At 36.7% G+C, this 17,200-nt stretch overlaps 1 protein-coding gene across 2 annotated transcripts in view; it reads left to right on the plus strand.

Moving 5' to 3' along the window:
* Positions 1 to 1,767: 1,767 nt before the first annotated feature.
* LOC134535745 (inhibitor of growth protein 4) overlaps positions 1,768 to 17,200 on the plus strand; it is a 99,984-nt gene continuing 84,551 nt past the window's right edge. The window contains exons 1-2 of one of the 2 annotated variants that reach the window (XM_063374977.1): positions 1,768 to 1,955; positions 13,688 to 13,926. In XM_063374977.1, the coding sequence (XP_063231047.1) occupies positions 1,919 to 1,955; positions 13,688 to 13,926 (276 nt within the window). In that variant the 5' untranslated portion in view covers positions 1,768 to 1,918. Of the gene's footprint in view, positions 1,956 to 2,018; positions 2,107 to 13,687; positions 13,927 to 17,200 lie in introns of those variants that run through there. The other variant, XM_063374978.1, reaches the window with a different exon arrangement.

A 17,200-nucleotide genomic window follows, 5' to 3' on the forward strand; every position in this document is an offset into this window, starting at 1 on the left:
TATTTTTCTTGTCTTGTCTGTAGGATGATGTATCACTGATGTGACAGGCCCTTCACATAATTTCTCATACATTGCCACATTTACCTTAGAATTATCAGTAACAATTCTCAGCACACAAAATCTCACTTTTTCAATGGCTTCTATTACTTTCAGAGTTTTTGTGTACAGTTGCGAGCCATCTAAATTCTTGCAAAAGAAAAATGCAACAGGAATTCGTAACTTGGCAGAAATTCCTCTAAAAATGAAACATAGAAGTCTATTTGCCAATTCATCACCATTGACCATTTTCTCGTCTGATAATTCGTTCCAACCATGAAACTGATCAAGCTGCCTATCGTATAACAACTTGGGCTGAATTGACATCTCATCAATAATGAGTGAACCAATCCCTTCTTGATCTGTGCTTAGTGCCTCAAAGTCTGTTATCAGTATCTGTATGATTTCATCGGTGATTCCTGTTTGACCAGAACAATTCCCTACATATTTTTTTATGGTGGATTTGTGTGGCAAGTGTAATATGTTCATTTCTCTTGCGAAGTTGTAACCTTTCGGTGAACACATTTCCCAAAGAGAGGAAATGTTTAATGTCTCTTCTGAATATGGCAATTTTCCTTTACCAAACATCCGCAGTTGCTCCAATATAAATTTCGCCTTCAAACTATTAGCATTTTTAGCTACGATTAAATTGGAATACATTTTTTCAGCATGGGAAACTTTCTTTTTTTTTTTATCTTTCTTCCTAGTTCTTTATTTTTTGCTCGTAATTTTGTGATTATTTTATTCTTTTTTACAATGATGTGTGACGAATATTTCTTTGCAACCACTTTATGTGAACATCGACATTTGAATTTGTCTAGATCAACTTGAACTGAAACAGAATTTGCATTAAAATTTGCATCGCTATGTGCAAAGTCTGAGTTACAGCACTGTTCTGTAATAGTACTTCTTTGTTGAGGGATTGCACAATCGTGCGTCCTCTTTTTTGAAAGTTTACGGGCCTGTTTTTTTATTTTCAACCATGTATGATGGATACCCAGGGAAAATAGTAGGGACAGAATTCGTAAGTAGTCTCTTGTTTTTAGTAGAAATACTAAAGCATTCATTACTAAAATGTTTGCTGCAAACAACTGACTTAGCTGAAGGCTGCCATTTATCACTGCTATCAGGACTTACCTGTCATGAAATGACTTTAAGCCATTTGTCACGCAAATCACAATTTGTTGGAAACTGATGAAATGAAATGCCAGTCACCTGTGAGGAATCACTTTTGCAAAATGGTGCACCACAATACACCATCTTAAAATATAAACAAATAATTAAATGTATTTCTTTTTACAGTGTGCAGCGATACTAAAGAGTTCCACACATCAAAATCATTAAATCCATAGCCTAACGAACTAGCACAGCGTTTATAAATACAATGTTTTCATCATTTTGCACCATTATATCAAATAACTCTTTAGAATATTATATTACCAAAGTACATGCAAAATAGTCGAAATCATTAATTTCTCGCAACTTATAACCGGTAAAGTCAACTTACTTGCACACTGCTAACAAATAAACTCCAGGAAAACGTTCTTTCATCAACAATTCAACATTTCATGTCATAAGCCATATGTTAAATACAGTATAAACACCTGCGCTCTAGCAGCGTTGTGCGAACTACATTCATTGTTCCACATTGAAATCATGGATGCGAAGGCTTTCCCAATCTCGTAAGCAACGGCTATCGAAGCTGAACTGTTTATGTAGGATCGACTCTTTCTTGCTGTTAGTATCGATCGTTTTAATGTTATGATTTTGAATTTGTTTTAGGAAATGTGTGCAATGTTTACGTTTTGCCAAACTATTAAACTTTATATTTTAAGTGATTTTTAGCGTGTTTTGCTTTTGTATGAATAACTATAGCTGAAAAATGACTTCCGCACTCTACTTGGAACATTATTTAGACAGTTAAGTGTCAAGTGTTGCAATCGCGAATTAAAATTTGATACGTTTTGATATTAACGGCCAGCTGTGCCATAAAAAAAATTGAAATGAGATTTTTTTTTAAATACATGACATGTTATTAGCTGGAATAAAGCCAGCTTCAGCCTAGTTTAGGTTAGGTACATTAAGAATAGCGTAAAATCGTATGTTTGTTTAGGTTAGGTAAGCTCAGTAGAAATACTATATATACTTAGGATGTTTCTTTAGTTAAAGTCGTGAATATAATTAACTGTTAACACGTTTTTACAGTATTTTTATGTAGCTTACTTAGCCTATACAATCACATACACAAATTTTAAGTGTTTTAATGTAGCTAACCCAACCTATCCAACCATCTACAGTATTGTTAATTATTTTGGTAAATATCTTATGTTGTGGTTTTCAGCAAAGTAAAAATTAAACAAAAAGAATGTTTTTTTATAACATTAGAGACGTTCCTGTACTTACCCTGAAAACATCTTTAATATATTTGTACTAATTTCTGAGAAATCACTTTTATTAACTGTCATTTCAATACCTGTGCATTGCCGTTGCCGCCGCAATTAATTTTTACTCTTGTCGGTGTGTGTGTTTGTTTTGATGAACTTTATTCAAATTCTGTGAATGTTCGATTAGGTAAGGTTAGCTACATTAAAAACACTTTCAAACATTTTGGACGGTTGGTTGGGTTACTATTGCTACAATATAAATAATATAAAATATTTCTTATGGTTACTTAGTAATTACCGATTTAAGATTTGGCTATTGTGACAACCAACCATTCACATGATTTCACAGTATTTTTAATGTAGCTACATTAACCCAACCAACCGTCCACAGTAATTTGAAGTATTTTTTACGTCGCTAACGTAATCTTAACCTATGATTCGTTCATTACTACCTGATTCAAAACACTTCTTTACTTAAATGAAATGTCAAAAAAAATCCTTTCTTAATTCAAAGACATATGGACAAACAACCAACAAACAGAAAATATAAAAATTCTTATTTTGCTAAAACTGCAATGCATTGCCATATTATCTACTTTTATTTAAAACTATACCTCCGTTGACTAAAGATCTCCATGGGTTAACAATAAATGGCGCCAGCACCGTCCATGCACAGGTGCTGTAATGTAAATTGAAAGTTTGATTTCTAATAAACTATTACATATTATTAATGCTGTTTTCAGGGTAAATACATAAACATAACCAGTGTTGGAAGTTGGTAGTTTCGTAATTGAAATTTTACTTTAAGGAAAAGCCGCGATGTAAGATAATTACGAATATTTTAAATGTGGCTAACCTAACTTGACATACCATGCTCATATCATAGTATTTTAAATGTAGCTTACCTTACCCAACTGACTATTGTCACAATATAACAGTATTTGTTACGACATAACCTAAACACATGTCATGTGATGTGGAGATGGATAATATAACGCCTGCTGGTCAGGCCAAGATGACAATCTTGTTTTTAGTTTACCTTTTGGGAAAATCACTAGAAAATCAACCCCAGGCATCTGAGATATCCCAGGGTGAAAATATCACCTACCGAGACATGTTTTGGACTAAATCGTACTTCAGTTAAAAACTTAACTGAGGGTATTAATTTATTTTTTTTTCGTAATTGAGCAACATTGTTTATGTGTGTGGAAAATCATCTGGACTTGGTATGTAAGTTGCAGTAGTGGCTTTTTTTTTTAGAACAATAAACAGAGACTCAGTTTAAAAATGTTTTCTTCCATTCAAATAATTGGTCATCAAAATTTGGGTGGAATAAAATTTAAAAATAAATTGTGACTACTTTGTTTTTTAATGCTTCCAGTGTTAAGTGAATGTGACTGTCAGGTTGCCTAGCCAGGCAGAGTTGGATGATTTAAATGTTTTAAACCAAATGTTTTTTTTTTTTAAATTTATTTATTTCTAAATAGAATATTTAAATTATTTTTATGAAACGTCTAACTTCCCTCTATTAACTAGAAAAGTTTGCTCATTAATGTAACCTTGTGATTTACAGGAACAAAAAATTACATATTAACTAAGATCGTATCATTTGTATTATATGAATAAGTTATAAATCATACCCAGCCTAATACTCCTCAAAAATAAAAAAAAATAAATATAAAATAAAATGAATAATTCCTGTTCTGTGGGGAATCCTCAACTTTACTGTAAATCTCCATTCTATGGAAACACCCATTCTATGAAGGAACCTCCTACTGTGGGGAAATACCCTTTTTGTGGTGAAGTCCCAGTCTGATGTGTAGATTTGCTGGACTTCAGTACTTTGATGTTTTAACTTTTCTGGTTCAACATGAGTGGCAGAAAGCAGGTTGTTGTTTGGCTTTCATTTGAAGAAGTTAAGAAGGAATTAGGAAAAGGTGTGAGGGCCAAATATAAAAAAATGTGGCACAGAACTGGAAGGTCAAGTCCTTAGAATAAAAAATCACCTAGATCTTGTCGTAGGGGGGGGGGGGGGGGTTTCGAATGGACGAAAAGGAGTAATTTGGGCACCACCACGTGGAAGAGCACGTGGACCCGGCCACGAACTCTCGGCTCAGGGTCGTGACGTGACCCGTGTGGGGCTAGGCTGATCTCCTCCCTCGTGCGTCGTGTTCGTGGGCTCTTGAGGCGTCCCACACGCCTCGGGACTCAGGGAATTATACACGTGACCACTGAACCACACATTCTGAGCTAATGATTTTATTACCAGCGATTTTACTACACGGCACGTTACAAAAATGTTAAAAGAGTTTTACGTAAAGTACTAAAAAACACCGTTGCAGGTGATAACCAGTTTATAGGCTGACCCGGTCACCGCGTGGCCTGGCCTCGAGAGTCAATCACGTATTACGCGTACGAAATATCCGTAAACGGAGAACAAATATTTGTGCGAGTCTACCACCAGGAGCAGGCCTCGAAGAAGTTACAAGGTTTTAGATTAATTTAAAGATGCGACGGAAACTAATGGATCAGTGAACAAAAGAGATGAAGTCGACGAGGTGCGCGGGCCGCTCATACTCCAGGCGGCGAACGGAAACAGACTGACGAGAACAGGGCATCATGGCCGCCGGGAAGGGTTAAGTTCCCGCTTTGTTACCGGGCAGCCGTCCGGTAACATACTTAATCAAACAGATATTATTTAAAAAACAAACAATTTAAGTACACTTATTTATAATTAACAACCTTTAGTTATGGTGTTATTTCTTATTAAAGTTTAAAAACTATTGGCGGGTAGTTCTGCGGATGCCCGCATGGGGCGCTGCGCCGTCCTTACTTACTAAAACTTGAGGGATATTTTATTAGATAAAAAGGTTTATACATTATGTTTATTTTAATAAAAGAAAGGGGTCGTCGCACCGACTCTAGCACCGCCTCTTGCCGGGCGCCCAACACACACACACACACACGGGGCGGGAGGTTTGAATAGAGGGTAGGGGTGGGGGGAGAGGGGTAGCGACGGCGTGAGGCACATCGGGCTTAGGGAGGGCGTAGCCCCGGTCTACGTCAATCTAAATGTGAAAGTTCAGCTATGCAAGTTGATGAATATGATGCAGGTAAGATCCATCAAGTGTAATACTATTGTCTCTTGATTTAAACGGAGAACATGGTTGTGTTAAATTTGCTATATATTGTAATTAATATGAAACCAAGTCATTTAGGAATATAAATATAAATAAACTTAATTAAGTTTTCATTCCTAACTTTAAACAAGTCACATATGAATAATATCAGAAAGCTTGCTTATATTTAATTTTTTTTAGACTGTGTGTACATTTCAAGCATTGTATTCAAGTTTAACATTTATTAATGATTTTGATAGCCTAAAATAATATTTTTATTATTTTGATAGCTTAAAATATTTTTTGATTATTAAAGATTTTGATAGCCGAAAAAAAATATATTTTAATGTTTAATATTATTCTGAAATTATTTCTAACAATATTATCATGGTGTATCAAAGACAGTGCAGTATTGACACTTGCTGCATAATTTTAAATTCTTAATTTCTTCGCATGATCCCAACTTTATGTAGTTAGCACTGAAAACCTAGCAGTAGCAAAGCATGTAACTAAGTTGTCTATAATAGTTTTATAGTTATTAAGAGATGTAAACTGTCTTTATTTCTAATTTTTTTTTACCCCCTTTGTAATTTGGAACTAAATTAATTAGATAAACATTTATTTTTCAGACTACATTACAGCTTCCACAAGTAAAACTCGTAGATCCATCATATCATCTGCGTGTTCGTCAAAGGAAGGTACTGAGTCAAAATATACTTTTGCAGAAAGAAAAAAAATTAAGAGTAACATATCAATGGATTCCTACATATTAACAGCAATGCAGAAAATAGACATTAGTGCACTTTACTAAATGCTATTTATGAAGAAGAAAACTTGTTCCCTTACTCTGGAAAATGAAATTGTGTGTCTTGAGTTTGATGGCTGGTACAATTATGGGCTATAATTTTGACTAAATCAGGTAATGTATATTTAGTGAACACAATTGACACATCTGGTCATGCTCACACTGTCAATTATCTGTAAAACTTTTAACGGCTACAAGCTCACCAAGAGACTTTAGAAGCATGATTTCCGCAGACAAGCTTACCAGCAAAACACGATCACCAACTAAGAAAATTTTCACAATTGGACACCATTAGGTTATCTTAGGAAAGGACAATCCTTGGAGCATCTTTTACTGGATATCAAGAAAAACCATGATGTGACCACTTTTATTATGAATGACATAAGAAGAAGGAACCAGAGGGCGAATGATGGGAACAAGAAAGCAGGCGAAGGAAAGAGGCAGTGGACACAGCAAGGAGGACAAGAATGTGTTGTATGGATAAGACAAGCAGGCAAAGAACCGAGACACCCAACTGGCGATGGGATCAGTGCCCTCGTATGTGGTTGTGCTGGGTACAGGCAACCGTCCCAGCTCAATGACATACGAGAGATCCCACGAAGCTTGCAAGGTCAAAGTTTTTAAAACAACCACAGTTGTGCAAATTTTATGCTTGGACGCAAGAGGAAAAGGTTTTAATCAAATTGACAAAGCTTTATTCTGGCTGCTGGCACGGCGGTGAAAACAGAATGGACGAGTTATTTCTGGTAAAGGCCCAATAATGGTAACACAACCATCAAATTTGGCAGCAAGAACATCTAAAGGCCAAATGCACTCTGTACCCCTCGCAAGGGTACACGAGTGGGTCAAACTAAGAAGAAAAGCATTGCTCCTAGTATACCTCAACGGGTTCAGATCTAGGAGGTGGTGGTGAGGCTTGGCCGGGCTTTTGCCCGGAATAACTTACCAGTTATCTGAACAGACGTGGCTGTGAACAGCAGAAAAAGTGTGAGGAGGTCTTCAGGGGCCAGGTTGCTCGGTTGTTACTGATAATGCTGCTAATGTGTCGAAAATGTCGCAGCTTTTGGAAGATAAAGAAGATGTGAATATCATCACTTACCGATGTTAAGCTCACATATTAAACTTGTTAGCAAATGATGTGAACATTCCTAGTGTGACAGCACATGATTTACACATAATAAAATATTTCAGAAACAACCACTTTGCTAATGCATGTTACAGACAATATGATGTTCAAAAATTAATCCTTCCAAATGAAGTGTGTTGGAATACAATAGTAGATTGCCTTGAGACATACCTTAAAGGTTGGGGAACTCTGTTACAAATTTGTGAGGAACATCGTGACACTATTGATAAAGTAGTACAAGACCAAATTTCTAACATGACTTTGAAATAGAATGTAGAGGACTTACTTTCTATTTTAAAGCCTATTGCCATAGCCCTCCATGAAGTTCAGAAAAATTCATGCACTATTTCTGAGTCAGTGTTCGTGTGGAATAATCTTCAAATTGCTACCACAATCGGGGTTGAAGTGTTCGTCGAATCCTAGGGCGCCACCACATGTGTAACGGGCATGTGGACCCGGCTACTCTGCTCTCAGGGCTGTGACGTAGCCCGTGTGTGGCGAGGCCTGTTTCCCCCTGTTTCACTCGAAAACCTCCGAGAATGACGACAGGTGCACGAAGCTCCTTCTTCTCGCAGCGACTCACTGCCTGTTCGTCCTCGCTCGGCAACTCTCGGGAGCGGAGCACTGACGTCACACTGGCGGGCGCGGCCGACACGCACTCACACACACACTTCGGCGGGCGGTCGTAGAGGGTGGGGGTGGAAGGAGGGGCTCGCAGCGTGGGAGGGGAGAGGTGGTGGCACATTGGGCTCAGAAGGGCGCAGCCTGGGATGATGTCAAAATGAAAATGGAAGCCACAAAGGATAAAAATGTCATACAAAAATTCCAAAAAAATTATCATATGGCACTTACACCTGCTGTTGTTTTAGCTTATATGCTGGATCCAAAAGAAATAATCATAACTTGGTGTTGATTTGACTGAAGAAGAAAAACGCATAGCATTTGAGTTTGCAAAATCAAGGCACTCAACGAGTTCACTGCTTCCATTAATTGTTAAATTTCAATCCAAAAGTTTACCTTTCCAAAGATTGTTTTTTGAGGATGAAGTAACATCACAACCTATGAGTGGTGGAGGAGTCAGAAGAATGACATTGTGAAATTTTTTTTATTTTATTTATAATTGTAACATGCCAACTAACAGGACAAAGCCTTTAATGGTAGGCACACAATTAGACACAAATACACTCACAATAATAAACATAAATGAAAAACACAAACAATACAATATAAAAACAAAACACACATAACAAAGACAATAAAACAAAATTCAAATGTTACAATTTAGACAACACAGAACTAAAACATACATGATCATTAAGAACTAAGGAAAATAATTAAATTCTACATCAAATTTATTAAAGTTGGTTATTAGCCTAAAGATAAGATCATTATTTCTGTTAACTGTATATAAAGTGGAAGTTAAACGACTATTAAAAGGAGGTACTCTTAAACCGGAGTTGTCAAGTATATATTTACAGTTCAATTTGTTATGACGTCGACCGGGGCTACGCCCTCCCTAAGTCCGATGTGCCTCACGCCGTCGCCACCCCTCTCCTCCCACCCCTACCCTCTATTTCAAACCTCCCGCCCCGTGTGCAGGTGTGTGTGTGTTAGGCGCCCGGCAAGAGGCGGTGCTAGAGTCGGTGCGACGACCCCTTTCTTTTATTAAAATAAACATAATGTATAAACCTTTTTATGTAATAAAATATCCCTAATTGTCACGCCTCAAGTTTTAGTAAGTAAGGACGGCGCAGCGCCCCATGCGGGCATCTGCAGAACTACCCGCCAATAGTTTTTAAACTTTAATAAGAAATAATATCATAACTAAAGGTTGTTAATTATAAATAAGTGTATTTAAATTATGTTTGTTTTTTAAATAATATTTATTTTATTAAGTATGTTTCCGTTCGCCGCCTGGAGTATGAGCGGCCCGCGCACCTCGTCGACTTCATCTCTTTTGTTCACTGATCCATTAGTTTCCGTCGCATCTTTAAATTAATCTAAAACCTTGTAACTTCTTCGAGGCCTGCTCCTGGTGGTAGACTCGCACAAATATTTGTTCTCCGTTTACGGATATTTCGTACGCGTAATACGTGATTGACTCTCGAGGCCAGGCCACGCGGTGACCGGGTCAGCCTATAAACTGGTTATCACCTGCAACGGTGTTTTTTAGTACTTTACGTAAAACTCTTTTAACATTTTTGTAACGTGCCGTGTAATAAAATCGCTGGTAATAAAATCATTAGCTCAGAATGTGTGGTTCAGTGGTCACGTGTATAATTCCCTGAGTCCCGAGGCGTGTGGGACGCCTCAAGAGCCCACGAACACGACGCACGAGGGAGGAGATCAGCCTAGCCCCACACGGGTCACGTCACGACCCTGAGCCGAGAGTTCGTGGCCGGGTCCACGTGCTCTTCCACGTGGTGGTGCCCAAATTACTCCTTTTCGTCCATTCGAAAACCCCCCCCTACGACAGTTAGTATAACAGTTTTTAATGAAAATAGAGTCAAGTAATTCTCTTCGACTTGAGAGAGATATCAGATTGGGTAGAGGAAGATGTTTTTGATTAATAATATTAATTTATTCTGTATGTTTTCAATTTTAATATTATCACACATATTGATGTTGTTCCAAATTACTGAGCAGTAATCTAGTTTTGACCTAATTAATGCTAAATAAAGAGAGAGGATAGAATCAGTATTTGTAGCATAACATGTGATATATTTAATTAAAGCTAATGTTCTTCGGGAACTAGAATTTAAATGTTGAACATGTTGGTGAAAGAAAAATTTAGAATCTAGAATGATACCTAAATCTTTGAGAGAAGAGGATTTCTGAATTAAGGTGTTGCCCAATTTATAATCGTATTTGATAGGAAGGTATTTTCTGGTAAAAGATATTTTTTTTGTTTTGCCTTTGTTGAGGGTCACAAGATTGGCTTTACACCAGTTATTAATTTCATTAATGTCAGTTTGTAATAATAAACAGTCATTAAAAGAGAACATTTTTCTACTTAATTTTAGATCATCTGCAAATAGAGTGCCAGAAGAATGATTCAGAATTTGAATAATGTCATCAATAAAAATGTTAAAAAGTAAAGGAGACAAGGTACCACCTTGAGGAACTCCAGATCTAGCTATAAAATTTGAAGAATTGGAGTTGTTGATAGATACAAAAAAAGTTCGATTTTTAAGGTAGCTAGAAAACCAATTAACATAATTATCACTAAGACCGAAATTATGTAACTTGCCTAATAGTAATGAATGATTTACAGTGTCGAAAGCTTTAGCAAGATCAAAATAGCAGGCATCCACCTGACCCCTGCTAATGACTTCATTAAAAATAGGATTAAGGAAAGTAATTAGATTGGTGGCTGTGGTCATTCCTGATCTAAAGCCATGTTGATTACTAGATAAACTATTTTTTAGTTGGAAATTAGTGATTTTAAAAACTAATTTTTCAAAAATTTTAGAGAGACCATTTAATAGTGATATTGGTCTATAGTTAACCACATTTAATTTGCTTCTGTTTTTATGAATTGGAATGACTTTTGCAATTTTCCATTTATTAGGAAAAACTTGGGTTTTTAAACTAGTATTAAACAAATGTTTTAATAGAGGTACTAACAAATATGAACAGCCTTTCAAAATAAAATTAGGAATCCCGTCGGGTCCTGTAGACATAGAGGGTTTTAGAGCCCTTATGCCCCAAAGCACAAGGCTGTCAGAAACAGGGAACAGATATTGAATCAAGGAATGAATTTAAGGTGGGAACTTGGTAATTGACATTAGAGGACACATAAACACTTGAAAAGTATTCAGCAAATACATTAGTCAACACCACTGGATCACTAGATACAACATCATTAACATTTAACGAATGCTGTTCACGATAACCGTTTTTTATTAATTTGACATAGCGCCAAAACTTCTTAGGGTTGTTCTTGATATTATTGTTAGTGTTTCTGGTCCAATTTATTTTATCACGCTTGATAAGATATTTGGTTTGTTTTCGAAAGAATGAAAATTTAATATAATAGTACATATTTTTGTTTCTTATGTAAATTTTGTGAAAATGTTTCTTGGATTTTAAAGCTTGAATTAAGTCTTTTGAAAACCAAACAGGGTATTTAGATGGTTTGCTAATGAACACGGGGATGAATTCATTAATATTGAGACATATACAAGTAGTTAATTGATCAACAAGATGTTTAACATCAGTAGATTCATAGATAGTTTAATGATAAAGTTTTTTTTTTCTGTTGAACAGTTACTTACAGCGCAAGCTACTTCAGCAAGAGTAGAGAGAGTCTTCTCATCATATGGATTTGTGCAATCTAAATTTCATAATAAGTTAGGCATAGAGAAAGCATCCAAACATATATTTCTTTTTAAAGCATTCAACGAACACAACCAACAGTGATGTGATGTGACCTGCAATACAAACAGGAAAGAACTAATGTAATATTGTTTTAACTGGTTGATCTTGATATTTTGATTTTAATATCTGATAATCCAAAAGATTGAAGGGGGATTTAAAAAAAAATAAAAATAAAATTTTTTTTATGGCTTCTATGTTTGATGAGTTTATTCTGTTGTACACATTGTTGTAATGTTACCAATTTTTTTTCTATCATTATTTTAACAATATTTGACAAACTCTTATGCATTAGAATCATAATTGGGTCTATAGATTTCATAAAATTTACATGTGAGACAATTGGATGGTCTTAAAATGAAATATGAGTATGTTTTAGTTGCAGTAAGTTATGAATTGAGTGTAAAATTATTAATCAACCTGAATTACGATATATTTAGTTTGAATGTGATAAGAACCAAAAACACTATTGTAATAAAAAAAACTGGTTTAAACCTAAAAAAACCTGTTTAAAATTAAAAAAACCTGTTTAAACCTAAAAAAAACCTGGTTTAAACAAAAAAAAACTGTTTTGTTTTGACGTGACATCTAAAAAGTAAATGAACACCGGCTGCACACACGAAAAAGTGTCCCGTTACGCACATTGTTCCGTTACGCTGTGTCCCGTTATGCTCATTGTATGCTTGCGCCGCATCTATCTCTCTTCCACTCGATTTGCCTATGCGTCCGAGTAGAAGAAAGACAGCGGCAGCACAAAACTTGCATCTACACGTGAACTGTTTCGTTGACTGGTTATAAAGTGAAGTGAAAAGTTGCTTATTACAACAACCATTTTGGCAATATAGGTTAATTATTCTTGCAATTTAAAAATCTGATTACTAGTATAATTTCAAGTATTTATTCTTTTATTATTAAAAAAAGTAGCATCTGTCGGCGAGTGCAGTAATAATAGGTTATGCTAGATATTTGATTACAGTTTATTTATATGAAAACTTGTTCATAATTATATTTAAACGAAAAGTTAATGTGGTTTTCATTGCTTACTACAACAACAATTTCGGCAATAAAGGTTAATTCTTCTTGCATTTTAAAAATCTGATTACTAGTATAATTTCAAGTATTTATTCTTTTATTATTAAAATAAAAATGATTCAATTTTATTCATAAAAGTATGCAATCATTTCATCAATGTTTTGTTATGACGTCACGTTAAACTATCGTCGGTAAACCGACTTTACAGACTACCAATTTTTTTTAAAAATAATACCTGGTTTCTTTCCAACCCTGACAAAATATTTCCACAGTGTGAGTTTAAAGATATTCTTTAAAAGGCCTATGAATTATGTGCACATTAACTTCATGTATTAGTTATAAATATTTTCTTTGGTATGCCTGTTAAAAGTAATAGATGTTTGAGGATACAGCAAGACTGCTAATCTGGCAGGGCCGAGTTCACGGGTCACTGCAGTCAGCTGCCTGGGTGGTGGGTTCTCAGCAGTCCTGGGCGCCTTTCTGCTTTCATAAAAAAAACATTTTGACCCTTGATAATTCTCTTTTATAATAATGGGTTTTAGGATAATCATCATTTGTGTTGCAATCTCCCCCATTTTAGAAAACTATTTGGTTGATATTTTCATGCCTTATGTGTAGGTAAATTACTGTCAATTCAGCAACACCTATTGAAATGTCAAAAAATTTATATAGTAGGTCATAAAATTTCTGAAAATGTCCAGTTGTATTAATTTGGTATATTGGAATACAGAGAATGCAGATGGCGGTGACCAGAGCAAGACTAGAGGAGTTAGAGGAGTTAGAGGAGTGTGTGTGTGTGTGTGTGCAGGTCTGGACCACCTGCCCATAGAGCTTCAGCGCAACTTCACGCTGATGAGAGACCTGGATGCACGAGCGCAGGGGCTGATGCGCAACATCGATCGCCTGGCGGATGAGTATTTGCGCAGCGTGAAGACGATGCCGCCTGACAAGAGGAAGGAGCACATGACCAGCATCCAGAGTCAGTTCAACAAAGCCAAGGAGTACGGCGACGACAAGGTGCAGCTAGCCATCCAGACCTATGAGCTGGTAAGCCCCTCACATCAGTAGCCGTGCATGTTGCACTGCACTTCTTATAGGTCTAGAGCAGATGGCCTTATAGGCCTTAAGTATGTGGGCATGTTACATGGTATAGTCAGTGTGCATTTGGGTGTGCTAAATGGTATAGGCATTGAAAATGTTTTATGTCAGATTGTTAAGTATGTGAGCATGTGTGCTAGAAGATACAGTCATTGAGTGTGTGGGCATGCTAGATGCTATAGCCCTTGAGCTTGGGGTTATGCTAGATGGTAATGTCAGTGAATCTGTAGGTGTAGCAGATGTTGTAAACAGTGATATTTGAAGTGAGATTTTAGGGATGCTAGATAATATTGTTACTAGAAATAAAATTTTTTAAGTTAACTTGTTGGTGATGAATGAAAATTAGCTGTGGGGTTATTTATATACGCTTCAACTAGGTGTATACTTGTTAAATTTGGACACTGTAAAAGGCCTTACTTCTGACACCTTTTTTTAATGTGCCGAGATATTCTTTCATGTAATTTAACGAAACAAAAGTTCTGACATTACCAGTGTTAAACTGAACTTAAAGTGTAGGAGTGAAGACTGATGTTGGGTGTGGATCGACGGGGAGAGGTTGGGGAGGGGGGAGGGCGCTGGATGTGTGATCTCGGAATTGTTACCGGCTTTAGAGGTTTCTCGTGAGTTAGTCATAGTGTCCTTCAATTAATTCACCGGCATGTATTTCCAAGGACCTTTCTATTTATTTGTCATCTTTAGAAGCTCAGCCGTGGCTGTAGCTCTACTCTACCAGAGGGTGGAACCTAGAACCTCGCTGGAGAGCATGCCGCACTGTGCACCGTGATATGGCTCTTGACACCTTACAGACACAACTCTACAATATTACACTGGACTCACACAACCATCTGGCGTCCTGTCATAACACACTGTCGCCACTCACTTGAACTCTGCTGTGCCACCAAGCGACGTGTCAGTGTTCTCAAACAATGCTCCACAGAACAAATGAATCGCGATGGCAGTGAGCCTCGATGCGTGGTTTTTTGAACGAAGGCTTCCTGACTCAACTGCACAACATTGGTGCCTCCACAGAGCGGAAACTTTACCGAACAAAACACTTCACACTTGCCAAGCTAAACTCCAGGCGACAGCGTGGTCTTCACTTGTTCCCATTTGATGAAATTCCTGTTATACAAACATCAGCTATAGAAAGTTCAGTTGCAGCTATTGAGTGTAAAGGAACACATTTTTAACTTCCACACGTATGCTGCCGGGTGGTACCGTTGTCGCCCGGCCACAGACTGGGCCGTGACGAACTTCAGTCCAGCCAGTGGCAAGGAACTCGCACTCACGAACACAAACTAACGTCTGCCCATTTGTCTGCCAGTAACTGTACGTGCGCAAGCACCTGAAGTTGGAATCATATTGGAATCATGGCTTCCAAGTGAGAGCATAATCCATCGCTCAATGTTTTCCTAGTGGTTATTTCATTTAATTTACCTTTGTAAGGATAGTAAATTATTCATAATTAATACCTTTGAGCTTAATGATCAGTCAGTTTTAGCAGGGTTTATTTTACCCCGTAGTAATAATGCATGTCTTAGCTCTAGACCAAGACTTTTCCGAGACCATGTTTTGTTCTCCATTGAAAATATCTGTCACTAAAAAAATGGCAATGTAGGATCAACCATCTTGTGATGTACCCAACCTTGAAGCAAAAAAGTTGGATTCAGTGAACATGGAAGATTTATACAATATCTTGAAGTCTTTTTGTGAAAGGTTGATCAGTTGAAGAGTGAAAACCTCATCCTAAAAACCTTACTCTTGGACCATAGAACTGAAACGGCTTAAATTAAGCAGGAATTGACTCTTATCAAGGAAAAAGTGTCTATGAACAAGGATCATGAAACATCATGTAGCAAAGCACTCAAGAAGTTTACCAGCAACAAGATAGCTGACCGTGTGGAAGCCCAGGGTGACTCCGGTAACCGCAGCCAGCCTCATGACCTTCTTACTACTCAGCGCGATTCGCGCACCGTCAAGAGTGGAAATGACACCATCCAGCGTGTTGACAGCTATGGATTCTCGTTGGTACAATATGGGCACAAGCACAAACCTACTGCCGACCTTGAAACCAAACGTGAAAATGAAAAGAAGAAAACATCAGTGAAAGTGGGTATCAGAAATATGTCCACTTTAAAAATTATACCCAAACCTATTTTTTAAAAAAAAAAGTGCTGTTTGTAACCCATTTTGATCCGGCTGTGCAAGAGCAAGAAATTATTGACTTTATATCCAACAAACTAAATTTGTCTCTATTAAAAGTGACAAACTTAAAACCAAACACAACTCCTATGCTTCTTTTCATGTTTCAGTTCTGGATGAAGACTTCAATTGAATCATTGTTTTTGGGCCATTTGGTCTTTTTATTAGCCTAATTTAGGGCAAACTGAACCCTGATCAAATCATAAGCAACGTGATGAATGATGCTATAACATTTCATATTCTTCACTAACACCACATGCCGAGTTTGAAGATAGTTCTGGCTCTCTGAGTCCATGGAAATCTGGTTCAGATGCACAGTACAAGACACTGGGAGGAGTAGTGAAGGAGATCAGGAACTCCATCTTATCATAACCCCCAACCCAACATAACCTATCAAATTAACAGACACCTAGGGTCATCCCTGGTTAACAAGCAAAATCTAGATCTTTATAAACAATACACCAATGTGCCCAAGTAGTTTGTCGTAACTTACTTTGTATGGAAATCATAGCTAATTCTACATTAAACAACAAATACCATCTTTAAATAATTACAAACCGCGATAACAATAATCAAATAGGAAGATTACAACTATCAAAGAAAAATTTACATCATGGTTCGAAAAGCGTGATGTTTACAAGAAATTCATCACCAGTGTTACTGGACAATTTGGCTTTTATTAAATTTTCATTACGTAATCTTTCTCGTAAGTCCATAGTCTCGCCACTCATGGAAGCGACAACATGCTTGACTGGGGAAGATATCTCCAAATTTTTCCATGCACTTTGTTTCAGTTCAATACACTTCCAGATAAGAAAAGCCAACATACCAATTACAATTCCTAATATAAAAACCATAGCAGTAAGTAGACATTTAACATAGTATTCTCATCCAGAGCAGCTACATGCGGAAATGTTCCAATACCCACAAGGTATGGATTTCTAATAATAATCAAAAATAGGGTACCCTCTATCACAAATAATCCAATACTCTTAACATGTCTGACCATGAAACTTAATAG

This window comes from Bacillus rossius, chromosome 10 (assembly GCF_032445375.1).
Source record: "Bacillus rossius redtenbacheri isolate Brsri chromosome 10, Brsri_v3, whole genome shotgun sequence".
NCBI lineage: Eukaryota > Metazoa > Arthropoda > Insecta > Phasmatodea > Bacillidae > Bacillus > Bacillus rossius.